The sequence below is a fragment of the Mauremys reevesii genome, linkage group 9 (genome assembly GCF_016161935.1).
Source record: "Mauremys reevesii isolate NIE-2019 linkage group 9, ASM1616193v1, whole genome shotgun sequence".
Taxonomy (NCBI): domain Eukaryota; kingdom Metazoa; phylum Chordata; order Testudines; family Geoemydidae; genus Mauremys; species Mauremys reevesii.
Window position 1 is genome coordinate 7,652,463 of NC_052631.1, and position 25,152 is coordinate 7,677,614.

Consider the following 25,152-nt stretch of genomic DNA (forward strand, 5'->3'; position numbering starts at 1 on the left):
AGTCTGCAGGGAAAAGTCGTGCCTTGCTAATCTGTTAGAATTCTTTGAGCATGTCAGCAAGAGTGGCTCCCGGGAATGACACCCCGCAAGTCTGACCTCCAGTGAAACAACGCAGCAGTCACTTGTCAATGTTTATGGCTTATCACAACCCAGTACATAGTCTGGGGGCGGAGGCCCTGGGCCAGAGTCCTAACTAGGCATTTTAGTGCCCAGGGCGCGCAAGCATATTTGCGCCCTCTACCCAGAGGCAATTGGCCAAGTAGCTGGGAATGATCAGACACCTAGATGAACATTGCATCCCTCTGGGAACTGTCGGACGCATAGATGAACATGATGTGTTGGGGGAGAGTCAACACGGCTTTTATAAAGGGAAGTCTTGCCTCACCAGTCTCTCAGAATTCTTTGAGGGAGTCACCAAACATGTGGATCAGGGGGATCCAATTGACTTCAGAAACCCTTTAACAAGGTCACACACCAAGGCTCTTAAGGAAACTAAGTAGCTATGGGATAAGGAGGATGGTCCTCTCATGGGTCAGTAACTGGTTGAAAGATAGGAGACAAAGGGTAGAAATAAATGGTCAATTTCACAGTGGAGAGAGGTGAACAGCAGGGTCCCCCAAGGATCTGCACTGGGACCAGTGCTGTTCAACATTTTCATTAACAATCTGGAAGAAGGAGCAGACAGTGAAGTGGCAAAGTTTGCAGATGATACCAAATCATTTGTGTCCAAAGCTGCCTGCAGGGAGTTAGAGGCTCTCACAAAACTGGGTGATGGGGCAACAAAATGGCCGATGAAATTCAATGTTGATAAGTGCAAAGTAATGCACATTGAAAAAAATAATCCCAGCTATACCTATATCCACCGTAGTAACGTTTAACTTTGAAAAGAGGAGCTACACTGTTCTTTTCTTGTTACCACTCAGAGATCTTGGAGTTACTGTAGATAGTTCTTTGAAAACAACTGCACAACACACAGCAGTGGTCAAAAAGGTGAAGTTAGGACAGGGGTTCTCAAACTGGGGGTTGGGAGGTTATTATATGGGGGGTCACGAGCTGTCAGCCTCCACCCCAAGCCCTGCTTTGCCTCCAGCATTCATAATGGTGTTAAATGTATTAAAAAGTGTTTTTAATTTATAAAGGGGGTCGCACTCCGAGGCTTGCTATGTGAAAGGGGTCACCAGTAAAAACAAGTTTGAGTCACTGAGGTAGGAACTATTAGAAAAGGGATAGAAAATAAGACAAAAATATAATGCCTCTATATAAATCCATGGTGCGTTCACACCTTGAATACTGTGTCCAGAGGATATAGCGGAGGGGAAACAAACAATGATTAGAGATATGGACCAGCTTCCATATGAGGAGATACTAAAAGGATTAGGCAGCATAGAAAAAAAGATGACCAAGGGGGGATGAGAGAGGTCTCTAAAATCATGAATGGGTGGGAGAAAGTGAATGGGGAAGGGTTATTTACCATTTCACACCCTACAAAAACGAGGGGTCACCCGATGCAATTGATAGGCAGGCAGTTTATACAAACAAGAGGAAGTACTCCTTCACACTATGCGCAATTAACCTGTGGAACTCATTGCCACTGGATGATATGGCCAAAAGTATAATGGGGTTCAAAAAAAAAGAACTGGAGGACAGGTTTATCAATGGCTGTTAGCCAAGATGGTCAGAGATGCAGCTCCATGCTCTGGGTAACCCTAATCCTCTGATTATCAGAAGCAGGAGAGGAAGATGAGTGGATCACTTTATAACTGCTCTGTTCTGTACACTCCCCCTGAAGCTGTGGTGCGGGCGCTGTCGGAGACGGGGCATAGTGGCCTGTGGTCTGACCCAGCGTGGCAGCTCTTGTGCTCTGACGTGGCACTGAAGCCTTGTATGTGATTCCCAGCTTCACTCCGGTGCCGCTTTAGAGCCCAGTCTCCCGCGTGCTGTGCTCCAGCACGGTCGCCGACTGCGGGTGTGTGTGTTAGCAGCTTAACCCCTTGATGCCTGATCTCCCATCTGCTGCAACCTCCTTGCTCCTGTGGGGCAGGACCCTCCTTCGTCTCCATAGACATTTGCCCTCTGTTCTTCCGACTCCTCCTTGCTGCTGTTTACTCCCGTCTCTTCCTGCTCCTCTCACGGGCTCCTTTGTTCTTCCGCCTTTGTCGGGTGCTTCACCCAAGCCTGCTTCCTTGGCTTCCCCCCGTGACCCTGAGCCCCTCCCTCGTCTGTGGCAGCCAGCTGGCCCCCAATAGCCCACCTGTGCCCCCAGCTCGACGGATTGGCCCGGGGAGGCGGGCTTGCCCTGGGCACCGCTAACGTCCTGTCTCCCTTCTTTGCAGATGACCGCCCAAAGCCTGTCCCGGTTGTAAGTAAACCTGTCTGCCTAGAGCCAAGTAAATCAGCGTCCCCGTCTCCCCCGCCTCCCCTGATCGCCGAGGTAGAGACTGTGCTGCTGGCCCCGGTGCCGCTGGTGCCGCTGGAGGGCCCGGTGGACATGGACACTAAAGCGCAGCTGGCTGAGGCTCCTGCAGACACACATGAACCTCTTAAAGCCACCACTACAGTGCCAGGGGGCATGGAGCAGCCTGAGGAAGCCCCTACCTTGGACATAGAGCCCCAGGAGGAGGCAGCTGCCACCCCTGTCCTGGAACCCCCTGCCCAACCGGTGCTGGTAGAAACACAAGAGGAGGTGGCACCAATGGAGGAGGTGGCACCAGTGGAGGTGACCCTGGAGGAGGAGCCCCTGGAGGAGGAGCTGCCAGCTAAGCCTGCTGCTTCCCCCAGCCCCCCGCCCCCCCAGGAAGAGGCCTCCAGCGAGGCTGTTGTCGAATCCAATGGAGTCTTGGAGGAAACGCCAGAGCCAGTGGCCGAGCCACCTGTGTGCCAGCCAGAGCCAGTCGTGGAGTCTCCTGTTGCCCAGCCAGAGGAGCTGGTGCTGCCCAACGGGCTGGAGGTACTTGGCAAGCAGGAGGCCGACGAGCCAGAGGAGCAGCCGGAGTCGGATGTCAGCCCCATCTCGGAACCCGAGGAGGTTAAGGCAGAGGAGCCGGCCATCCCAGCCTCCCCCCCTGCGGAGGAGGAGGAGGAGGAACAGGAGGAGGAAGAGGAGTGCGAGGAGCCCCTGGAAGCACCAGAGCAGAATTCCCCGTTGGAAGCGCCTCTTTCCCAGAGCTCTGAGGAGATCACACAAGGTGTGGGAGCTGGGGGGGCACCCCTGGGCTAAGGATGGGGGCTCCTGGAGCAGGGGAATCTCTCCCTGTCCTGCAGGGGGAGGGGCTCAAAATGTGGGGTTTGTTTTCATTGGAGGGGTGGCCGGGGCACGTGTCTCTCTCCCCCTTGTGGGGCCAGGGCCTCACTTTCCCACCTCTCCCCTCCAGTCGCTGTGTCGGTGCCAAAGAAGAAGCGGAAAATGAAAGAGCTCAACAAGAAGGAAGCCGTGGGCGACCTGCTGGATGCCTTTAAAGAGGTGGGTGTGTGGTCTTCCCACCCCCGCACCGCCCAGAGCTGCTGCCTCTCGTGATGAGCTCCTGTTAGTGCCATCGTGTCTGGGCCACTGATGCACCGTGATGGAACTGAGGATCTGAGTTGCAGCAGGGAGTCTGGGTTCCGGGGCTCCCCCCAGCAGGGCCAGGGCTTGAGGGCATGGGGTAGTCGTGTGCCTAGTGCTCCGACTAGGGAGCTTTCTGCACTGGGGGCTGCTATGGGACGGGGTATCCTGGGGGCCCTGAGTACGTTTCCAGGGTCTTGGGAGGAGCTGGCTGGGTTCCTCGCTCACTTCTTGTCTCGCTGTCTCCTCTCATTGGAAGTCTCAGATCAGCGATGGTGCCTCTGAGGTGGAGAATAAGCCCCCAGTCCCTGAGCCCAAGGAGGCCGCCCCAGCCTGCCCCCAGGAGGAGACGGAGGAGACCTGGGAAGAGAAGGAGGACAAGCTGGATCCAGAGAAGGGCAAGGCCGCAGATCAGAAGTACCAGTACAAGGAAGGTGAGCCTTCCTTCAGCCAAAGTAGGTGTCCTGCTCGTTGCTTCCTTCTTGCGCTCGGACTGGCCCGGCCTCCTGTGATGACATCCACTATGAGCCATCGTGTCTGGGCCACTGACGCTCTGTGATGGAACTGAGGATCTGAGCAGGCGGGGGTTGCACTGGTGGGGTGCTGGGAGCGCGCGCCGGTCGTCCCGCTGAGTTTCACCACTCTTGGCTTTCACTTCCCCTTGGTCACTGTCCTGGCTCGCCAGCTTCTGCAGAGACTCAACCTCAGCAGGGCCCACTAGCATCTAGTACAGGCTGGAACTGGGGGGGACAGGGGGGCAGATCCATTCACAACCTGCTAGTCCAGTGGGCACTGGAGGACAGTGGGTCTTCGGGCAGGGCAGGAGCTTCGGGCTTAGGCTGCAGGTTGGGTCCTGCAGACGCCGGCCCCCGCGGGGTGATGCCAGCCCTGCACGTCGGGGAGCTGTGTGAGCAGCTTGCCAGGAGCTGGAAGAGCTGCAGGTCCCAGCATGTCCTGAGGCCTGCAGGCTTTGCCCACTGGCTGCCCCTCTGTGGTATGTGAGGCTGCCCTGTTGTGGAGCCTCCTGATAGGCCTTCACGGCACAAGGGTCTGCATCTGCCATGTTGGGTTGATGTGGGCTTGACTTCCCACATCCCCTTACATCAGGGTGGTGGACAGAGACTGGCAGTGCCACCACTGAGCCAGGCGTGATCTTCCTCCCACTGCAGGGAGCCCCTGGGGCTGGGCTGGGGCCAGTACCGCTCAGTGCCTGCCGTGTGGGGCTGCTGCTCTCTCCCTACCCGCTATGCCACTTGGCCCTGCCTGTTGCTTCTCTGCCCCCTCTTCCCGCCTTGCGACGTCCCCCGGGTGTGGGCTGCGGCTGGGTGGGATGTGGTTTTTCAGGGTGGCCTCCTTTCCCCTGCCACAGAACAATGGAAGCCCCTGAACCCAGAAGAGAAGAAGAGATACGACCGGGAATTCCTGCTAGGCTTCCAGTTCATCTTCGCCAGCCTGCAGAAACCCGAGGGGCTGCCCCAGATCAGCGATGTGGTGCTGGACAAGGTCAGTACCACCACCAGACTGGTGAGGACCCTGGATCTACCGGCGCGAGCTTGTTACTGCATGGGGGAAATGCCACTAACCGCTCTTCGTTTCATGCTTGGTCTCTCTGTGCACTCCGCTCTGGCCAGAACATGGGACCCACGTCGCTCAGGGCGGGGGATGAGCGCTGGGAACGGGCATTGCCATGGCCCGGATCAGATCAGCCAGTAGCTGTTCTGAAGCCATCCGGTGCACTCGGGCACGTGGTGATGGGCAGCTGAGAAAAGTGCCCCGTCTGGAATGAGCAGAGCCTCCTTTGCTGCTTCTGACCGTACAGCAGCTCCTTGGCTGTGACATGCCAGAGGTGCCTTCCCTTGGAGTTGTCCCATCCGTGTCATCTCCCCTTGCTGTGGGAGAAGATAATGTTGGTAAATGCAAAGTAATGCACATTGGAAAACAACCCCAACTGTACGTACAAAACGTTGGGGTTTAAATTAGCTGTTCCCACTCGAGGGCGCTCTTGGAGTCATTGTGGATAGTTCTCTGAAAACATCCACTCAATGTGCAGCGGCAGGCAGAAAAGCAAACAGAATGTTGGGAATCATTAAGAAACGGATAGCTAATAAGACAGAAAATATCATCTTGCCTCTATCTAAATCCATGGTACACCCACACCTCGAATACTGCGTGCAGATGTGGTCACCCCATCTCTAAAAAGTTACATTGGAATTGGAAAAGGTACAGAGAAGGACAACAAAAATGATTAGGGGTCTGGAACAGCTTCCATGTGAGGAGAGATTAACAATTCTGGGACTTTTCGGCTGGGGAAAGAAATGACTAAGGGGGGATATGATAGAGGTCTATAAAATCATGACTGGTGTGGAGGAAGTGTTAGTTACTCCTCATAACACAAGAACTAGGGGTCACCAAGTGAAGTAAATAGGCAGCAGGTTTAAAACAAAGATAAGGAAGTATTTCTTCACACAACACACAGGCAACCTGTGGAACTCTTTGCCAGGGGATGTTGTGAAGGCCAAGACATCAACGGTTCAAAAAGAGCTAGATAGATTCATGGAGGACAGGTCCATCAAAGGCTGTTAGCCAAGATGGGCAGGGATGGTGTCCCTAGCCTGTGTTTGCCAGAAGCTGGGAATGGGCGACGGGATGGATCACTTGATGATTCCCTGTTCTGTTCATTCCCTCTGGGGCACCTGGCATTGGCCATTGTCGGAAGACAGGATACTGGGCTAGATGGACCTTTGGTCTGACCCAGCCTGGCCGTTCTTATGAGAGTGTGATCCAGCCATTTTCCTTGCTGCGCTGCCACTGGGCCCTGGTAGAGCTGTATGGCCTGAGCCCTCTGGGTGCCCTGCTCCCTTCCTGGCATTGTCCCCTCTGCTGCAGTGACCCTTCTCCACTGGGCATCCTGAGGATGTAGCTTGCCAATGGGGCCTGGCTCTGCCTTCAGCCCAGCAGGTGGGGAATCCTCAGTGGGTTTTTCCCCCTCTTCTGACTTGCAGGTGAATAAAACGCCTATGCGACCGCTGGACCCCATCCGCCTGAGCGGGATGAACTGCGGCCCTGATTTCACCCCTTCCTTTGCCAACCTGGGCCGTCCGTCCATGGGCAACCGGGGACCGGTAAGTGCGTCAAAGAGTCACCAGCCTCAGCCGCCTTCTTGCTTGCCTGCATGATGATCTCCTGTTTGTGCCATCGTGTCTGGGCCACTGATGCTCTGTGATGGAACTGAGGATCTGAAGGGGCCCAGGAGCCTGTGCTGGTGCCATCGGCCCATCTGGCTTGTTCTTACAGTGGGGGCTCCCCAGCTGGGGAGCTGGATACAGACCCATTGCATGGGGTGCAAGGCCCCGGTTCTGCCCGACAGTGGCATGCGGGGAGATGAGAAGGGAAGTGCTGATGTCTCCTCTTCCTCCTCCTCAGCCCGCAGGGTTGGGCCCGCGCCGCTCGCAGCAGAGCCAGAGGAAAGAGCCCCGGAAAATCATCGCCACCGTCTCCCTGAACGAGGACATCAAGCTCAACAAGGCTGAGAAGGCCTGGAAGCCCAGCAGCAAGCGGGCTGCCGAGGAGGAGGATCCTGACAACATCAAGACGCAGGTAGGTATGGAGGAGCTGCGGGAAGCGAGGGGGGCTTGGGGCGGATGGGGCCGGCTCTCACTCACCGTGTCTGGGGCGTCCCTGCAGGACCTGTTCCGGCGCGTGCGCAGTATCCTGAACAAGCTGACGCCGCAGATGTTCCAGCAGCTGATGAAGCAGGTGACGGAGCTGTCCATTGACACCGAGGAGCGGCTCAAGGGCGTCATTGATCTCATCTTCGAGAAGGCCATCTCCGAGCCAAACTTCTCCGTTGCCTATGCCAACATGTGCCGTTGCCTTATGGGGGTGAGTGCCCTGGGGGCTCAGCTCCTCCGAGCTCTGTTTGCCCTGGCACCTTCCCGCCACAGAAATCAGAGCCTTTGTGCAGCCGGGACCCCCCGTCTTACAGGTGGGGAAACTGAGGCACCGTGGGGGTCAACGGAGGGATTTATATGAGGTGGCAGAGCTGGGGATGAATGGAAGCGACGAGTCCTGGCTCCCAGCTCTAATGGCTCAGACACCTCACCTTGCGTGGGGTGGAGCTGGCAGCTATCCCCATGTTGGGCTGGAGCGGGACTGGCTGCAAGGGGTGAGGGTACAGGGCTGGTTGGCCAGCCTGGTGGGTATTACCCCCCTCATCTCTGGTCCTGTCCCCCCACTGCAGCTGAAAGTCCCCACAACTGACAAGCCGGCGGTGACCGTGAACTTCCGCAAGCTGCTGCTGAACCGCTGCCAGAAGGAGTTTGAGAAGGACAAGGACGACGACGAGATCTTTGAGAAGAAGCAGAAGGAGATGGACGAAGCTGCTGCTGTGAGTGGGGCTGTTCTCAGGGGGCAGGGGGGCGAGGTGTGATCAGGAGCCGCGGGATGTGGCTCTCCTGGCTAAACCCCGCTCTCCTCCCCTCCCCCCAGCCGGAGGAGAAGGCTCGCCTGAAGGAGGAGCTGGACGATGCGCGGGACAAGGCAAGGAGGCGCTCGCTGGGGAACATCAAGTTCATTGGGGAGCTCTTCAAGCTGAAGATGCTGACGGAGGCCATCATGCACGACTGCGTGGTGAAGCTGCTCAAGAACCACGACGAGGAGTCGCTCGAGTGCCTGTGCCGCCTGCTCACCACCATTGGCAAGGACCTGGACTTCGAGAAAGCCAAGGTAACCTGCCGCCCTCTTCCCCCGGCTTCCCTGCCCCAGGCCTGTCGGTCAGGGTGCCCAGGGAGCGCCGGAAAGCAGGGCAGCAGCTGTCCCTACAGGCTGCTCCACCTTGCTGAGTGGCCTCGGACTGTAGGGTACCAGGTGTTGCCCTTCAGACACCCCATTGCAGAGAGGGGTGTTGATGCTGCCTGTGGGGGGCTCTGGAGAGGGGCAGGGAGCGTGTGTGGGGCTGAGCTGTTGGGGGGAGGGGAGGCAGTGGGGCCTGCCCAGCCAGAGTGGCTCCCTACTTCCCATCCACTTTTCACTCCCTCCATTTCTGCTCCCCGGGAGGGGTCGGTGACTCCCCCAGGCGACCGGTGCCCCAAGTGCTGCGCTTGCAGCCCTAGTGCAGGGAGCCGTGGGACCCTGGCGCGCTGCAGTGCCAGGCGTGGGGAGGGCATGGTGGTGACTGGGGTAACGCTGTCTCCCCTCGTGCAGCCCAGAATGGATCAGTATTTCAACCAGATGGACAAGATCATTAAGGAGAAGAAAACGTCGTCTCGAATTCGCTTCATGCTGCAGGATGTGATTGACCTCAGGCGGGTAAGGTGCCAGCCTTGCCTCTGGATAGGCAGGCATGACCCTCCCGGGTAAGGGACGTGTACACACAGGTAGATGGGTGCCAGCCCCAGCCCCACCCCCATATCCTCAGGATAGGCGGGGCATGGTGGGATCTGGCATAGAGCAACGCTGTGGCCATCAAACCCACAGATCTTCTCTCCCTTCCCCCCTCACTTCCCCCTGGGTTGGTTGGCATTGTGTAGCCCCCACCCCTCCGGAGTGGCATGCCACCTGGTACAGGCCTGGGAAAACAGCAGGAGGCTGTCTGGGCCGGTGAGTGGAGCTGGAGAGAATCCATGAAGGCTGCCCCACTGCCGGAGAGGGGGGCCGGGAAATCTGTGCCTGGCTGTGATGGCAGCGGGCTCTGGATTCGAAGGCAGGTAGCGTGTGGGTGGAACCGTGTCTGTGCGGCGTGAGCCCCTGGCGGGGTACCGGATGCTGGCGAATCCTATGCCAACATGCCTCATCGGGCCATTCCAGTCCTGCCCAGATGGGTAAGGCAGTGCGTAGACAGCCCAATGGATCCTTTCCCCCTTTTGCAGCTGCTGTAACTCCCCTCCCCCCCCATGCCCTTTGCAGAATAGCTGGGTGCCACGGCGAGGGGACCAGGGCCCTAAAACCATTGACCAGATCCACAAGGAGGCGGAGATGGAGGAGCATCGGGAACACATCAAAGTGCAGCAGCTCATGTCAAAGCAGGACAAGAGGAGAGGGCCTCCTGGTTCCTCATCTGGAGGTGAGAGGCCTGTGAGCTTCTTGGAGCACCTTGCTGAGTCCCCACGGCCCTGGCAAACCACCTCAAGTGCTGGGATTGGGGGGCTCTTGACCCTGCTGCTCCCAGGATCTCAGGCCTGTGACATTTACAGACCAGTTTGAATGGTTCCCCCTTTCCACACGCTCACCTGGGGCTCTTGGGGGTGGCTGATGGCCCTTGCCCCAGCAGACCCAGAGTGCCCGCCAGGGCAGGGTCCCATGTTCCTGTGGGCAGGAGAACTGGGCCTGGGGCTGCCTGCTCCTCAGGCCCTGGCTTTGCCCTGTGAGTGTGATGTGGGGGGGTCTGTATCTCTGTGGTGCTGGGGGTGGCTGGTGACCTTGGCCTGGTCTGTCCCTGTGCTGTACAGGTGGGCGAGGGAGCCAGGTTGCAGATGATGGCTGGAACACCGTCCCCATCAGCAAGGGCAACAGGCCTATTGACACCAGCCGGATAACCAAGATCACAAAGGTGAGTGGGGGTTGGGATAGGGGCGGGCGTTGATGGTGTCTGGGGGAAGGGAGCTCTCAGCAGCCACAGAACTGGCCTCCGGTCTCAATTTTCCTTTACATGGTCCTAGTCCTTATGGTTATAAAACTTTGAAAACGTCCTGGCATGTAACCAATGCAGATGTCTGCAGACAGCCTGAATCGATAGCTGAGAGACGGATGACCGTCCCTATTCAGCCCAGTAGGGTGTTAACTCTGAAACCCAAAGATGGCACACTGAATGCCAATATTACCTGTTTCGCTAGGGATCATCTCACCAGAAAAGTCCAGCTCCTACCTATCCTTTAGTCCAGACTGTTTCCCCAGGAGTGCTGAGCACATAGTGCCAGTGATAACAAATACTGAGCAGCTGCTGCATTGGCTGGGCTGTTCCATCTCCTAGCAGCCTCACTAAGCGAAGCTGCTGCGGAATGACTAGAGCAGTGCCAGATCCAGAGGCTTTGCTGCAGGATCTAGGGCCAGCTTGATTTGGGGAGCATGGACGCCTGCCCATAGGCTCTTGGGCAAGCAGCTTGCTGGGAGCCCGGCTCTGGGTGGATGCTGCGTGTCTGGCAAGACCTTTCCCTGCTGGGCTCTGAGCCCTGTGTGCTGGCATGTGCCCTCCCCACCGTCTGCCAGCTCCTTTTGGCGAGGGGAAGGCGGGGCATTGTGCTAGACAAGAAACAACTCGAGCCAGCTCCGTGTCGGTTTCTCTCTGTGCAGCCTGGATCGATCGACTCCAATAATCAGCTGTTTGCACCTGGTGGGCGTCTGAGCTGGGGGAAGGGCAGCAGCGGGGGATCTGGTGCCAAGCCTGCTGACTCAGGTACATGAGCAGTGCTCGCTGGCTCTGTGGCGGGAGGAGCCTGGTGCCTGGGTGGTCTGTCTCGGATTGGGGAGGGGAGGGTGCTGTGCCCGCACCCGGTTTGACTCATCTGTTCTCTGTTTCCAGCTTCTGATGCCACCCGGCCAGCTACTAGCACCTTGAATCGCTTCTCAGCCCTGCAGCAGTCGACCCCCGCGGAGAGCCTGGATTCCCGGCGTGTGGTACAGAGGTGAGTCCCATGAGCCCGTTTGGCTGTTGGCCGTGTGGCCGCCAGAGCCTGGTGAATGTGTTTTGGGTGATCTCCTCCTGCTATTCCCAGGCACGGGGCTGCGCACGGACCGGGGACAGAGCCCCTAACACACAGTGAGGGGAAGGAGCTTGCCTGAGTGCCTGGCAGTCCCAGGCGTGTGGGGAGATGCTGCTGGAGCAGAGCTTTGGAGAGGCCAAGAGCCAGTGGGGTGCAGCTCCTCTCAGCCCCCTGCAGCTGCTACTCATTCAGCCATGGGGTGGGGCAGGTGGGAGAGGCCTGTGGGGTGTGGGGAATGCTGCTCGTGCCAGGCCCAGGGGAGATACCAAGTCTCAGGCAGTGCCACAAAAATCAGACGACAAAGCTGGGGTGCTACCAGCTGAGACCCTATAAGAGCTAGAGATGCAGGGGCTGCTGAGGCAGAGGCTCTCACACCTGCAGAGAAGGTGACGGGGACACACGCAACAGGGAGCCAGGCAAGGCTTTAAAACCCCAGGAGAGGGCCGGGCGCCAGAGCCGTCTCACCCTGGGTTCGGGCGGGTGGGGAAGCAGCATGTGCAGTCAGGAGAGCGGAGAGTCATTGGGGGAGGGGGGGCGCTAGAGTACCGGGGGTGCTTCACCTCCTTTTCCTCCCCACAGGGGCAGCTCCAGCCGGGATCGGTCGGAGAAGGCCGGAGAGCGTGGGGAGCGGTTTGAGCGCGAGCGCTTGGAGAGGGGTGACCGCTTGGAGCGCCCTGACAGGGGGGAGCGGGCAGACAGGAACCGGCCCCCCATCACCAAGCGGAGCTACAGCAAGGAGACGGAGGACAGGAGCCGGGAGCGCGAGAGGCAGGGAGCCCAGGAGGCCGTCCGGAAGGTTTCCAGCATGACAGAGGAGCGGGACAGGAGCAGGGAGCCAGGTGAGGAGCGGGGATGGCACGGTGCTGAGAGGGGGAGGCGGTGCCATGTTCACCTGCCCAGCGCCCGAGTCCCATCAAGGGCCTGGCTGTCTGCGCTTGCTGGGGCATCCACTCCACAGCCCAGCCATGCTGATGGGATCTCTCCCTCTGCACAGTTAAGCGTGAGCCGGCACCCCCTGCGGCCCCCCCCAAGCCAGCGCTGTCGGAGGAGGAGCTGGAGAAGAAATCCAAGGCCATCATTGAAGAGTATCTGCATATCAACGACATGAAGGTGAGAACTGGGACGGGGAGGCAGGGAGAAGCATTGCATGCTGGGATCTGCGCTGGGGGGGTGGCCTGTGTTCCTGTAACGCCTGCAGCCCTGGAACTGGCAGCAGAATTACAAGTGATGATGATCTTTCCTTTTAACAATGAGGTGGATGGGGCAGGGCAGGGGGCTGGGCTGGCTAGGAGGGGCGGGGGATAGGGCTGGGAGCTGTCAGCCCTTTGCTGGGGACCAGGAGCAAGGACAGGGCCCTTCTGAGCCATTCCAGTCTACCCCGCAGCAGCTGCTGCAGTGTGTGCAAAAGGGTGGGACCAGGGCGGTGCTGAGCCCTCTCTCCCCCTGCAGGAGGCGCTGCAGTGTGTGCAGGAGCTGGCCTGCCCCTCCCAGCTCTACGTCTTTGTGCGAAACGGCATCGAGTCCACGCTGGAGAGGAGCATGATCGCCCGCGAGCACATGGGGCTGCTGCTGTACCAGCTGGTGAAAGCAGGAAACCTCACCAAGGAGCAGTACTACAAAGGGTAAGCCCCCCCCCCCCCCCCGGGACCCCTGTAGCCAGGGGGCTTTTGTCCCTCCTAGGGCTGCTGACTCAGGGCTGGGGGCCTGGCTGGTCGTATGGGCAGGGGTGGGATTTGCTCCCCTGCTCCAGCCTGCAGAGCTCTGCCCCTCTGGCTCACTCTGCAGACTCCCCTGGGCTGGCAGGGAGACACAGCACCCAGGCTGCCAGCCCTGAGCCCAGCTCCTGGAAGCTGCCCCTCCCCGCTGACCCGCCCGGCCCTCCTCTGCTTCCCTCACAGGGTGCACGACATCCTGGAGATCGCCGAGGACATGGAGATCGACATCCCGCACATCTGGCTCTACCTGGCTGAGCTGATCACCCCCATCCTGCGGGAGGGGGGCATCCCCATGGAGGAGCTCTTCAGGTGAGCAGCTTCCTGCGCCGCTCGCCTTCCAGGCCCTGCTCCTGGGGCTGGAGGGGAGCATCACCAGGCGCGTGGCTGGCTGCGTAACGAGGAGCTGACCCGTGTATTTGTGCCCTGCAGAGAGATTGCCAAGCCCCTGGTGCCCATTGGCAAGGCCAGCACCCTCCTGCTGGAGATCCTGGGGTTGCTGTGCAAGGGGATGGTAAGTGCCGCCCCCGTGCCCGTCTGCTCGCCTGACCCTGCTAGTGGGGACCGAGAACCACGTCCCGGGCAGGGAGGGCTGGTGTCTGCATGTAACACCTGAGCCGTGGCCCAGGCCCCCAGCCCCCACCTCTCCTGTCTGGCTCTGGGGCACGGCCCTGACCCCCCTGCAGACGTCATCCCTCCTGTCTGGCTCTGGGGCGTGGCCCTGATTTCCCCAGCCCCTCCTGTCTGGCTCTGGGGCACGGCTCTGCTCCCTGTGACCTCGCTGCCGTGGGGATGTTTGAGTCGGAGGAAGCACCGCTAGATGAAAGGAGTTGGAGGAAGCTGCAGAAAGGGATCTGGGGGTCAGAGTGGATCACAAGCTAAATATGAGTCAACAGTGTAACGTTGTTGCAAAAAAAGTGAACATCCTTCTGGGACGTATTAGCAGGCGTTTTGTAAGCAAGACACGAGAAGTAAGTCTTCCGTTCTGCTCCGTGCTGATTAGGCCTCAGCTGCAGTGTTGTGTCCAGTTCTGGGCACCACATTTCAGGAAAGATGGGGACAAATTGGAGAAAGTCCAGCGAACAGCAACAAAAATGATTCAAGGTCTAGAAAACATGAACCCTGTGAGGAAAGACTGAAAAAATTGGGTTTGTTTAGTCTGGAGAAGAGAAGACTGAGAGGGGACATAAGTTTTCAAGTACATAAAAGGTTGTTACAAGGAGGAGGGAGATGAATTGGCCGCCTTAACCTCTGAGGATAGAACAAGAAGCAATGGGCTTAAACTGCAGCAAGGGAGGTTTAGGCTGGACATTAGGAAAAAGTTCCTAACTGTCAGGGTGGTTAAACACTGGAATAAACTGCCTAGGGAGGGTGTGGACTAGACGACCTCTCGAGGTCCCTCCAGTTCTGTGATTCTATGAACGAGTGCAGGTTCCCAGCTTTGCCCCGCGGCTCTGACCCCGCCGTGCAGCCCCGATCTGGGCCATGTGGCGACACTTCCTGCTGCAGAAGGAGCAGAATGTCTCCCCCCCCCGCCCCCCCCAGTCCCCTCCTCCGGCTGGGCACAGCTCGCTCTGCCCTCCCGCGCCTTGCAAAGGGGTAGTTCGAGCCTGCCTGGGAAGCCTGACGACAGGAGAGCTCTCCCCCCGTCCCCCTTTGCAGAGCCACAAGAAGGCAGGGACGCTGTGGAGAGAGGGCGGCCTGAGCTGGAAGGAGTTCCTGCCCGAGGACCAGGATGTCAACAAGTTTGTCACGGAGCAGGTGAGCGGGGCTGGACCCTCTCCAGGACTGTGGGGGTGGGAGCTGCCCCCTGGCTGGCTTTGGGGCTCTGGGTGCTGGAGGACCCAGCTGGGAGCAACTTGACTCTGAGCAGCCCGGCACCCAGCACTGCAGGCGGGATCCCCCAGCCCCATCTCTTGGGGCGCGTCTCCCTCCCGTTGCGGTGCCGTGGCTTCCCCTCACTGGCTTCTCCCGTCCCCAGAAAGTGGAGTACACCATGGGGGACAGCTCGGATACGCCCAGCCGCAAGGAGCTGACTGCCGAGGAGCTGTGCAAGCAGATGGAGAAGCTGCTGAAAGAGAACTCTAACAACCAAAGAATATACGACTGGATCGAGGTGAGTACGCCGCCCCTAGGGCCTCCGCAGCAGGGGGTGCTGGAGGAGTGGGGCTGTGGGGGGAGCTCCCAGGTACTCCAGGGGGGAGTGGGGCAGGGGTGCTGGCCCTGGGGGGAGCTCCCAGATACTCCAGAGGGGAGTGGGGCAGGGGTGCTGGCCCTGGGGGGAGCCCCCAGTACTCCAGGAGGGAGGGGGCAGGAGCACTGGCTGGTTGCTCCAGTCCCACTCTCTCCCAGCAGGGGGATACTGGGGGGAGTGGGTCAGGGGCGCTGGCTGTTGGGGGAGCTCCCAGGTACTCCAGGAGGGAGAGGGCTGGAGCACTGGCTGGGGGTGCACCTGGTTGCTCCAGTCCCAGTCTCTCCCAGCAGGGGGCACTGCGGGGAGTTGGGTAGGGGCACTGGCTGTCTCCCCGGATCACTGCTGCTGCTCTGCGGCTTCCCTGGGGAGGCCAGGCCCGGGGTGGGGGGTCTCCCGCCTCCAGCGCTGTGCCTGGCTGCCCGCTCTGAAGTATTCTCCCCCCACCAGGCCAACCTCAGCGAGCATCAGGTCTCGTCCAACGTCTTCGTCAGGGCCCTGATGACGTCCGTGTGCCATTCGGCCATTGTCTGTAAGTAGAGAGGAGGCCGCCCCGCCCCGCCTCGGGGGGCTCCGTCTGGGGCCCAGACCTTCCCACGAGGGCGGCCTGAACTAGCCAGAGCCCTGGCCGCTGGGATGGGAGGGGGAAGCTAGCTGGTGCCAAGTGCAGTGGGGACCCTGTTCCTCCACCCTTCCTGGTGCCGCGTGTCCCACCTGCTGCACCCCGGGGCTGGGCCACAGGGTCTGCTGGGAGTGTGGGAGGGGCGGGTCTGGGGCCGCCCCCCGCTTCTCTCACTCGCTCCCCTCCCCCGCAGTCGAGAACCCGTACCGGGTGGACACCGCGGTGATCAAGAGCCGGGCCAAGCTGCTGCAGAAGTACGTGAGCGAGGAGCAGAAGGAGCTGCAGGCGCTCTACGCCTTACAGGCCCTCGTGGTGAAGCTGGATCAGCCACCGAGTGAGTGTCTCCAGCCGGCTGGGGCCCAGTTGCTGGCTCCTGGAGGGCTGGGGAGGGCAGCAGTCGCTCGATCCCAGCCCATGCCCCTGGGTGGACGTGCTCTGGGGTGGGGGGTGCCCAGCAGGGGCTATTCCCAGGTCCCCCTGACCCCCTCTCGCCCTCCCCACAGACCTGCTCCGAATGTTCTTCGATGCCTTGTACGACGAGGACGTCATCAAGGAGGAAGCCTTCTACAAGTGGGAGTCGAGCAAGGACCCGGCCGAGCAGCAGGGCAAGGGGGTGGCCCTCAAGTCAGTGACGGCCTTCTTCACCTGGCTGCGGGAAGCTGAGGACGAATCGGACAACAACTGAGGAGCAGGGCCAGGGCCCCTCGGCCCACCCCAAGGCCTGGACTCTCTTGCGCAGAGGCCGCGGGGAGCCGCCCTGCCTCCTGGACTCCCTCCTTTCCTTTTGTTTTGTTTTCGAGGCCTGTATTGGTTTGTGTCTGATGATAATAAATTGATGCTGAAGGAGGCAGGCAGGCTGTGGGGCTCTGCTCCGCCCCAGTGCAGGAACCCGGATGGATCGCAGTGAGCGGGGCCAAACTCGGCAGGGTGCAAAGCACCAGAAACTCGTGTCTGTTGGGGGCCGTCTCCTCCCCCCATTTATTGCTGAAATATAGAGAGATTATATATATATATAAACTTATTAAATTTGGTTTGGGGACAGGACTTTGCTCTCCCGCTCCCCCGTCCCTGGATCACAGCCTGCACCACAAACCTGCCGGATGGTTTTTTATTTTCGAAAAAATCATTTCAGCCCCCTCCCCCAAATCTCCCACCTCTGAGATCGGCTTGGGAGCTGCTGGGGCCGTTCCGGGGGGAGGGGGCGTTCCAACCCCCTCTGCGCTGGGCGAGCCTCCCATGGGGCCAGCTCGGCAGCTCCTGTCCCCCCCCCGTCCTCCCCCCAACACGTTTAAGGCCACAATTGTGCGAGCTAGCAAGCGGTGGCTTCATCTGCATCCCCTGTATTTATAGAGCGCCGGATGTTAACGAGCCGCACACGTAATTATTAAAACAAGGATTCAATTACCGGTCACGTGAATTTGTAAATATTTTTTTTTTTTTTTTTTTTTTGCTTTATGGAGTATTTAATTGAAGATTTAAAGGGATCTTTTCACCTTAAACTGGAAATAAAAGAACATTGCTAAATACCGCCGCGTGTGCCGCTGTCGGATCCGGGCCTGCGTCGGCGAGGGCTCGCCTGCCACCCCAGCCCCCGCGGCGCTGTGCTTAGAGCGGCTACAGCCCGTCTGCCCTGGATGGGGTGAAGGCTCCTGTGTGGCACTATAGCCATTGCTCTTCCAGCCTAAGGATCGCCAACGCGGGAGTCCCAAGAGAAGCGCTCACGGGTTTGATCTGGAGGGAGATCCGGGAACCTGAACACGGCCCAGGAGTCCAGCGAAGACCAAGAGCTGTGGGGACAGCCCGGGTCCCCGACGGACACTGCCCATTCTTGGTGTGGGCAAGGGGAGGTGGCAGGAAGGAAGGGGAGTGAATCCACTCCAGAAGGCCGGGGAATTTCGGAGCATCGCCTGCACCAGCCCTGGGAAGGGGGCTAGACTCTCTGAGCTCCTGCCCCCAGGCTGCAGGGGCACCGCAGGGGTGGTGGTGGATGGATTGACATAGATTATTCATAGTGTACGGCCTGAAGGGATCGTTAGCGCATCTAGTCTGACCTGGTGTAACACAGGCCATTAAATGTCACCCTGTAACCTCTGTACTGAGCCCAGTGACTTGGCTGGCTAACCCCCCGCCCACCAGGCCGCCTGGGGAGACAGCGAGAGATGGAGAATCCCCCACTGTGCCTGGTTCCAGCCCTCGCTGTCAGCCTTATTCCTCACCCGCGTGGGGCTGGCTTCCTCTGCTGCTGGCTGCGCAGCCCTGGAGGCAGGAGGGCCCCAAGGTCTATTGCATGGAGGGGGAGGGTTGGGGGGCAGGGGAGGCGGGGCTGAACCACCAGGCTGCTGAGCAAGGGCCCCTCCCCTGGCTTTTGTAGCAGCCCCAGGGAGCCATGAAGAGTTACCCTGAGGGCAGGGATGGTGGAATTGCTCTGCCTGGGCAGCCTCTTCCAGCCTTTCCTGCTGTTACTGTGGCTGGGTGAATTGCCCAGCGCTGGGGGTTAGGGAGTGAGACATGGGGCCTCACCCCAGTCGCCGTGGGGGCGGGGGAGACATACAGGCTGGGGAATGGGACCGAGGGTTGTTCCCCTGTAGGGGGTACCAGCGCTCATGTGGGCCCAGCCCCAGAGCACTGGCTGGCTCGGGGAGCAGGGAATAAGCTGGGTCCTAGCTGCAATCCAGCCCCAGGGGGAGGACAACTGGCTGGTTGGAAGCACAAGCCAGCTCTGCCGCGGAGAGAACAAGCCCCTTGGTTTTGTTGGCTGCAGGCTGATCTGGCGGGTGTTTGGTGGCATGGCCCCCCCTCATGTTGGCAGTGGAGAGTCAACTGCCCACTCTGGGGTAGGGGTGGGACATGGGGGCGGGGGACATGGCTGGAGCCTGCCCTGCTGCTTCCAGGGAAACCATGTGGGGCCTCGCCCCGACCCCGCGTGGGGCAGCATTTTCAGATGCTGCTTTTGAATTTGGATTGATTTGGATCAGCCCGTAAAGAGCTGGTTTGTGTCTGCTGGCGAGTGCCCGAGGGCTGGATTGGAGAGGGGCTGAGCAGGCCGAGGGAACTGCTCGCTGTGCCAGGAAGCTGAGCCTGGCTGTGATGGGGTCGGTCTGCAGGGGGGTGGGGATTGGGGATTTTGAGCGGTAAGAGGGGCACTGGGGTGTAATGGTCCGGCACCTTCACAGGGTTAATGAGATGTGCAGAAAGGGAAGGCAGGCAGCGGGGCCAGGTCTAGAGACCAGGGCCGGGTGGGCAGCTGGGGCCTCCACCCCCGTGCAGGGGGGACCAGACCCTCCCAGGCAGTCGGGGCTAGTGCATTGGGGTGGTGCTGGTGTTATGTTCCTCTGGCTGTACCCTGGTCTGCTCATGCAGTGACGCCCCCGCTAACTGCTGGGGTTTCCTCTACCTTCCCCGCCTGGGGGGATGTAGTGCCCCCCACCCCACGGCATCCATCTGAACTCAGCTGGTGGGCACAGCAGTCTGGGGGCTGGAGCAGAGCCCAGCTCTCTGCAGTCTCTGTCCCCTTCACCCCTGGGCGGGGCTCAGTGTTGTCTGGCTGTGGGGGGGACTGGGACAGGCAGGCGCGGGGCTGGTCCTGCGGGAAGTGGGGAGACTGGGACGGGCAGGGGTGGGGCTGGTCCCGCAGGAAGTGGAGAGACTGGGACGGGCAGGGGCGTGGGGCTGGTCCCAGTCCCGCAGGAAGTGGAGAGTCTGGGATGGGCAGGGGTGTGGGGCTGGTCCCAGTCCCGTAGGAAGTGGAGAGTCTGGGATGGGCAGGGGCGTGGGGCTGGTCCCGTGGGGAGTGGAGAGACTGGGACGGGCAGGGGCGTGGGGCTGGTCCCGTGGGGAGTGGAGAGACTGGGACGGGCAGGGGCGTGGGGCTGGTCCCATGGGAAGTGGATTGGCATTGTGGCAGTAATGCCTGGGCGCCCATCCATGTTAAGCCCCCCCTGGGCTGGGCACTGCACACACGTCAGCTTTAAGGGAACTCTCCGTGGTTGTCTGTGGCCTGGAACATCCATGTTACGTGGGCACATACGGGGTGAGCGTGGGATGACTTGCTGCTTGTCCCAGCCCTGCCCACCCACCCTCACTCGGCACAGTGAGAGTTTGCTGCTGCGGGCGCTTGGCATCCAGCGTGATGGTCCGAGTTCCCCAGGGTGCCACACGCATGGGAGGAGCTGGACTCCTGCATGCCAGCTGCCTGCTCTGAACCCCTCTCCAGCACCACCCAACCCCCCAGCTAGCCAATGCCTCTAGCCTGGTGAGCACTGGGCCCAGCGGGGGCTCAGGATCTGCCCCTCCTAGCTTCAAGGGCTAGGCTACACCGCCATGAGCCTGTCACTGCTCCCCCCACCCATGCTGGGCTGGGGAGAGTAGGAAACGTTCCCTTTGTGTGTGTGGCGGGGGGGAGCGGGTTAAAGCAGGGCGGCTGTTTGGGGCTGGCTGGTGGGATGAGCTTGGGGCAGGGTCAGTGCGGGCAGCATCTGTGGGAAGCAGTCTGGTCTGCCTGCATGTGGGCCCTGGCAGGGCGGAGAAGCAGTGACTCCTTGTCCACATCAACCTCTGCTTTGCTGGGCCCCAGGCGGGCAGGAAGCCTGCCCCAGAGTGAATGCCAGGCAGCTGGGCACAAACTTCTGGTGGCCGGAGCGAGATCCAGCGTGGGCTCGAGTCTTTGCCCATGTGGGCCTTGCTCAGGTAGCTGCAGCAGAGCGGCTTCCTTGCCCCTGCTCCGCTAGCCCCAGCCCATTCTGTGTGGGAGACCTGCCCCCAACATCTCTGCAGCACGGCAGGCCCAGTCCTTTGCCTGTCTGTCCCCCTCTTTCCAGCCCTGGAGCCAGCCCCACCCCACTCACCTGCAGCCTCTGCCCGTGCTGCAGCCCAGGATCTTAAACCCAAACCAGTGAGTGTCTGCAAGGACCAGGTGCCGACAATGCAGCGTAAGGGGAGCAAGTCACCCCTGGCAGCAGCGTCTCTGCTCCCAGTTCTTCCTCCACCCATGACTCATGGAGTGCCCACGCCGGTGCCCTGCCCGGGGAAGGGAGGTGATGCATTGTGGAAGGACTCTCCCAGGAAAGCCAGAGCTGGAGTGTGCAATCTGGGGCCTTCATGTCTAAACGGCTGGCCCAGCCCCCTGGAACCACCTGTAGATCCCGCTGGGGGGGGTGAGATCAGGGTGTTACGGCTGCGCCCTTGTGCTCCTGGGCGAGGGCATAGCAGACAAGGTGTCTGCAACCCTCCTTTAGTCCCTCTTAGCAGCTGGGGCTGGGAGCCGGAACCCAGCCGCCCCCCCACCCCTTCGCCTTTCATAGAAAGGGGGCAGAGCTCTGTCATCTTTTCAAAGGGGGTGGTTTTGTTCCCCCTCCCTCCCCCCCCAAAAAATTAAGGACTGAAGAACTTTCTTAGCAGCTCCCCCATACCCCTCCCTTGCAATGGCATGAGGCACTTCATGCCAACTGCCCCGGCTCCAGGCTCAAGTTCAAACCCTGCCCATCCTCTGCCAGCTTCACTCCCCCCGTGGACAGCCAGAGCGGCTGCCTGCTGAGCTGGGCAGGGAGCTGCATGCTGTGTGCCCCGTGCGCCTATGCCCCCCTTGCGCATTCAGGGTTTCTCAGCCCATGCAGCTCGCAGTTGACCCAAAGGAGCTCCTGAGAGCGAGTCCCGAGCCAAAGCAATCACCACAGCCCAGCCCTCCCTGTACCGAGCGCCAGAGCAAAGGTGGCCCAGGAGCCAGCGCACGGTCACTGGTGCGGATAGCCTGGCTCCTGTATCTCGGTGCTGGCCGGCAGCCACGGCGGCCCCACCCTAGAGGAAGGGCGTGATGTGGGGTTAGTGGCTAGGAAACCAGTAGTCGTCGGGCTGACTGATGAGTGTGGAGACAGTAGGTCCAATTCTCAGTGAACGTCCAAGGAAGAATGGCCCATGTATGGAACCTAGAAGGGGGGGTGTCATGGGGTGCTCCCCGGAAATGGGACCAGGGTCCCCAGGCCAAGCTCCCCAAGAGCTACCTGTGGGATCTGAGGTATTTTACCTGTTCGTTTGCCCCCTGCCGCCCCCATAGTGCTGTGCCACTGCCTGCTAACACTGACAGGCCAGATGGAGGAGGGGGAAGGATGCTGCCCCACCTGTGCAGCTGATTAATGGGGAGACTACAGCCCCGTAGGGGGTGACCGCGAGGCATTTTGTCCCACCAGAGGTGGTTGGGGAAAGGGTCAGGCTGTGTGGAGGAGCAGATTATATCTCCTGCCCCAGCCCCTGAGGTTCAAATGGAGCTACCGCCTGATCTCTCCTTCGAGCCTGGTTCCTCGCTGAGGGGCTTGCAGAGCAGGATGCAGGGAGGTAGCTGGGCCGGGGAAGGGACTCCTTTGCAGGGATGAGGCTCCCCCAGGGGCGAGTGAGGCTTGGGATAGCAGGAGGAACCATTGGGGGAGGCCCCAGAAGTACCACGTTCAGCTGTCTGAACAGCTTTGGAGCCAGTTACAAGGGACTGTAAAATTTGTGATTCTGGCTGGAGGATGGGGAAAGTCTGAGATCGGGGTACCGCAGCCATGCTCCCCTGCCTATAATAGAGGGACCTTCTCAGAGGTGGCCCTGGATTGTGAGTAACCCAGACAGGAGCGAACTACATCCTGGGGGTGACGGCCTATGCTACGCCGAGGTGGTAGGTAGCTCTGTCCTCCTCAGAAGCAGACACAGCGGCTGGTTCCCTCTTACCAGTTTTGAGCAGGGGGGTGACCCCACCAAGTAGCCAAAGCCCTGTCCGCCCTTCGCCAGGGCTGGTGGGAGAAAGGCAGGAGCGGCTGCTTCTGGGCCGCTGCGTGTCGCTCACAAACCGGGGCAGCGGGTTAAAGGGATGCTGAAAAGGAGCCTGAAACCCCTGGTGCTCCATGGAGGAAGGGGCTGGGGCCCTGGTGTCGAATGGGGGCCGAGGAGGAGGGTAAGGCCTCTTCCGAGTGGGGGGGCAGAGTTCATGGGCTAGCCCAGGAGAGAGGGCGGGTCTGGCAGGGGCAGGCTGCGTGGTGCCCAGTGCCACGGACTAGGGGACAAAGTTACGGTGCTCGCGCCCAGGCGGCGGAATACGCTCCAAGCTGCCGGGGGGGCCCTATAAACCCAGCCAGTCGTTCGGGGTGGAGCTCTCTAGTCACCCCAGCGGGGGACCGTAACGAAGAGACGCTGGCCCGAGTGGTGAGGGGGGAGGGGAGCCCCTTCGCTGGTCTCCATCCCCCCTCTGAGCGCTTGGAGGGGCCGCAGGGTTACAACCCTCTCCAGCAGCCTGGATGCACCTCACTTGCTGTCCACTGGGTGGAGACGGGGTCCAGCTAGTAACTCTCCTCCTCCAGCCCCTGGAGAAGGGACTCGCTGGTGGGCAGCCCGTGGGCAGTGCCCGGGCGCTGACGCCCAGGAAGGGAGGGACTAGCGGATGGTGTGGCGTTATCGCCCGCTTAATGCCCGCAGTGTCTGCCAGGCAGCCGAGGGCCAGGCCTGCTGAGAGCCTAGAGGAGCCGGGAAGTGCAGTGCATGTTACTTGGGCCCGAGTGGGCTCTGGGAGCACCTGGGTTTGCCTTTTGGCCTGGAGGGGACAGCAGCAAGTTTTCAGTGTCTGTATGTTGGTCACTGGCTGGGGCGGGGGACTTTCCCCTGGCAGGGGGAGAGATTTGTTTCCTAGGTCAGACCTCGGGGGGTGGGGGGGCTCAAACTTCATTGCATCGTGACCCCCTTTGCACAACAAAGTTAGGACTTGACCCTGGGTGGAGGGCAGAGCCTGAGCCCCACTGCCTCGGGTGAACCCCCACTTTGGGGAGGCTGCCCCACTGGCCCTGCCCCTTCCACCTGAGGCCCTGCGCTCCCACGGCCCATGAAGCACCAGCTTGCCTGTGCTGGCTGCTGGCCGGCCCCTCCCTCGGCTGGCCCCAGCGCTGCCCGGCCGCATGGAGCTGAGTCCCCACCCTCGTCAGGGAACAATGGGGGAGGCGGGGGAGCCTCAGGCCAGAACATGGGCGGGGCCAGGGCTGGGTCAGAGGGGGCTTAGCCTGCCCTGGCCTTTGATCCCACCGCCCATGACAGAGGGCCGCAGCCAAGTCCCGCTGCCCCAGGTCGGTGGGGTTGGTAGCTCGGGCTTCAGCTTCAGCCCTTGGGTTCCAGCAAGTCTAATGCTGGCCCCGGCGCCCCACAGTTTGAGAGCTGCTGCTGTAGCACATTCAGGCTGCAGGACTGATGGACAAGGTGGAGAAGTGTAAAGGAGGCATGGCCTGTCTGGGCCGTGGCTGCTTTAAACAGGAGCCTGCAAAGGTGGAGGCTGGTAAGAATTAGCCCACTCCTTTACTGGGATGGCCGAGTGTTACGGGAGCTTCATCCCTCGCGGCAGTGGTTTCCCCAGGAATTGAAATTAGGCGGGGGTTTGAATTTACAGGGGGGGTATCAGGGCCAATGAGGGGTGAGACCATGAGGGTGAAGGTGGGCTGTATGGCACCATAGTAAAAACTGAAAAATGTTTCATGACCATTTTTATTAGATTTAATTCATGTTTTAAAATCATCACACAAATTAAAGTTGGCTACTCAAGCCTTCTACGAAGCACTACGTCTAAATCCTTCTTGGTTTCTTGTTATAATTTTGCACAACTCTGTTAATGAACTTCTTGAATGCAACATGTTCATCTTTGGTGGCTTCTCGTGTCTGGTACTGCCATTCCTTCAACTGATATGCGCATTAGTTCATTCACATGATCAGGCAGAAGGCGACTTCTTTTAGAACACAAAATTCTATTCAATGATGAAAAAGAACACTCAACTGTAGCTGTTGTGACTGGGAGTAGCAAGAGATGAATTCCTACTTCTTTCATCCCAGGAAACAGAACACAAAGATCGGGTCGAGCCACTAGTGATGTTGAAGTCAAATCTTCATTCATTCGTCGTATGATATTCCACTCTGTGTTCAATTTCTCTATTCTGTCCTGAGCACGTGGCAGCCCCATTGCTGGTAGTGCCTCACTCCACTCAACTGTCCGTGTTTTATAGGACAGGGGTCTGTAAAAGCTACTTAGAGGTTGAGTAGAATCTAGAAGACGCTGTTGTAGATTTTTAAGAATCAAGTTTGTGTACTTTTTCAGTTGTCTTAGCAAACACTTCTTGTCTTCTTCACTTAAGGATTCAATATAAATGTCTTCATTAGTCAACTTCTAGACTGAAAACTTTGCTTCTTCCAGTACTTTTTCAATGGATAGCTCTCTGATTGATCCAAATGTAGCTTCTATTGCTGGACAATGATCTACTACTGTTGTAGCAGATGCCTGGATGGCATTGTTTAATGACCCAAGTGGTAGACTTATGAGAGAGAGAGAATGGCAATAGTCTCCTCTGAACGTAGTAGCAAAAGTAATCCACCAGCCTCACTACTTAGAT

The 25,152-nt window shown here is 59.5% G+C and overlaps 1 protein-coding gene and 3 non-coding genes across 15 annotated transcripts in view; all 4 read left to right on the top strand.

Moving 5' to 3' along the window:
• Positions 1-17,172, top strand: part of EIF4G1 (eukaryotic translation initiation factor 4 gamma 1) — a 43,518-nt gene extending 26,346 nt beyond the window's left edge. For 6 of the 12 annotated variants that reach the window (XM_039487716.1, XM_039487721.1, XM_039487724.1 and 3 more), the window contains 24 exons: positions 2,334-3,185; positions 3,372-3,460; positions 3,801-3,996; positions 4,911-5,065; positions 6,544-6,663; positions 6,965-7,138; positions 7,226-7,423; positions 7,782-7,928; positions 8,030-8,266; positions 8,744-8,848; positions 9,446-9,602; positions 9,988-10,088; positions 10,829-10,931; positions 11,058-11,160; positions 11,818-12,077; positions 12,233-12,348; positions 12,688-12,860; positions 13,137-13,262; positions 13,383-13,464; positions 14,613-14,711; positions 14,932-15,066; positions 15,592-15,673; positions 15,957-16,097; positions 16,267-17,172. In XM_039487716.1, the coding sequence (XP_039343650.1) occupies positions 2,334-3,185; positions 3,372-3,460; positions 3,801-3,996; positions 4,911-5,065; positions 6,544-6,663; positions 6,965-7,138; positions 7,226-7,423; positions 7,782-7,928; positions 8,030-8,266; positions 8,744-8,848; positions 9,446-9,602; positions 9,988-10,088; positions 10,829-10,931; positions 11,058-11,160; positions 11,818-12,077; positions 12,233-12,348; positions 12,688-12,860; positions 13,137-13,262; positions 13,383-13,464; positions 14,613-14,711; positions 14,932-15,066; positions 15,592-15,673; positions 15,957-16,097; positions 16,267-16,448 (4,133 nt within the window). In that variant the 3' untranslated portion in view covers positions 16,449-17,172. The remainder of the gene's footprint in view (positions 1-2,333; positions 3,186-3,371; positions 3,461-3,800; positions 3,997-4,910; positions 5,066-6,543; positions 6,664-6,964; positions 7,139-7,225; positions 7,424-7,781; positions 7,929-8,029; positions 8,267-8,743; positions 8,849-9,445; positions 9,603-9,987; positions 10,089-10,828; positions 10,932-11,057; positions 11,161-11,817; positions 12,078-12,232; positions 12,349-12,687; positions 12,861-13,136; positions 13,263-13,382; positions 13,465-14,612; positions 14,712-14,931; positions 15,067-15,591; positions 15,674-15,956; positions 16,098-16,266) is intronic. The other 6 variants (XM_039487722.1, XM_039487728.1, XM_039487727.1 and 3 more) reach the window with 4 other exon arrangements.
• On the top strand, positions 3,506-3,582 carry LOC120372744. Its single transcript, XR_005585164.1, has one exon. It is a non-coding gene; the product is annotated as a small nucleolar RNA SNORD66 (small nucleolar RNA).
• LOC120372742 lies at positions 4,045-4,121 on the top strand. The gene has a single exon (XR_005585162.1). It is a non-coding gene; the product is annotated as a small nucleolar RNA SNORD66 (small nucleolar RNA).
• On the top strand, positions 6,709-6,785 carry LOC120372743. Its single transcript, XR_005585163.1, has one exon. It is a non-coding gene; the product is annotated as a small nucleolar RNA SNORD66 (small nucleolar RNA).
• Positions 17,173-25,152: the final 7,980 nt, after the last annotated feature.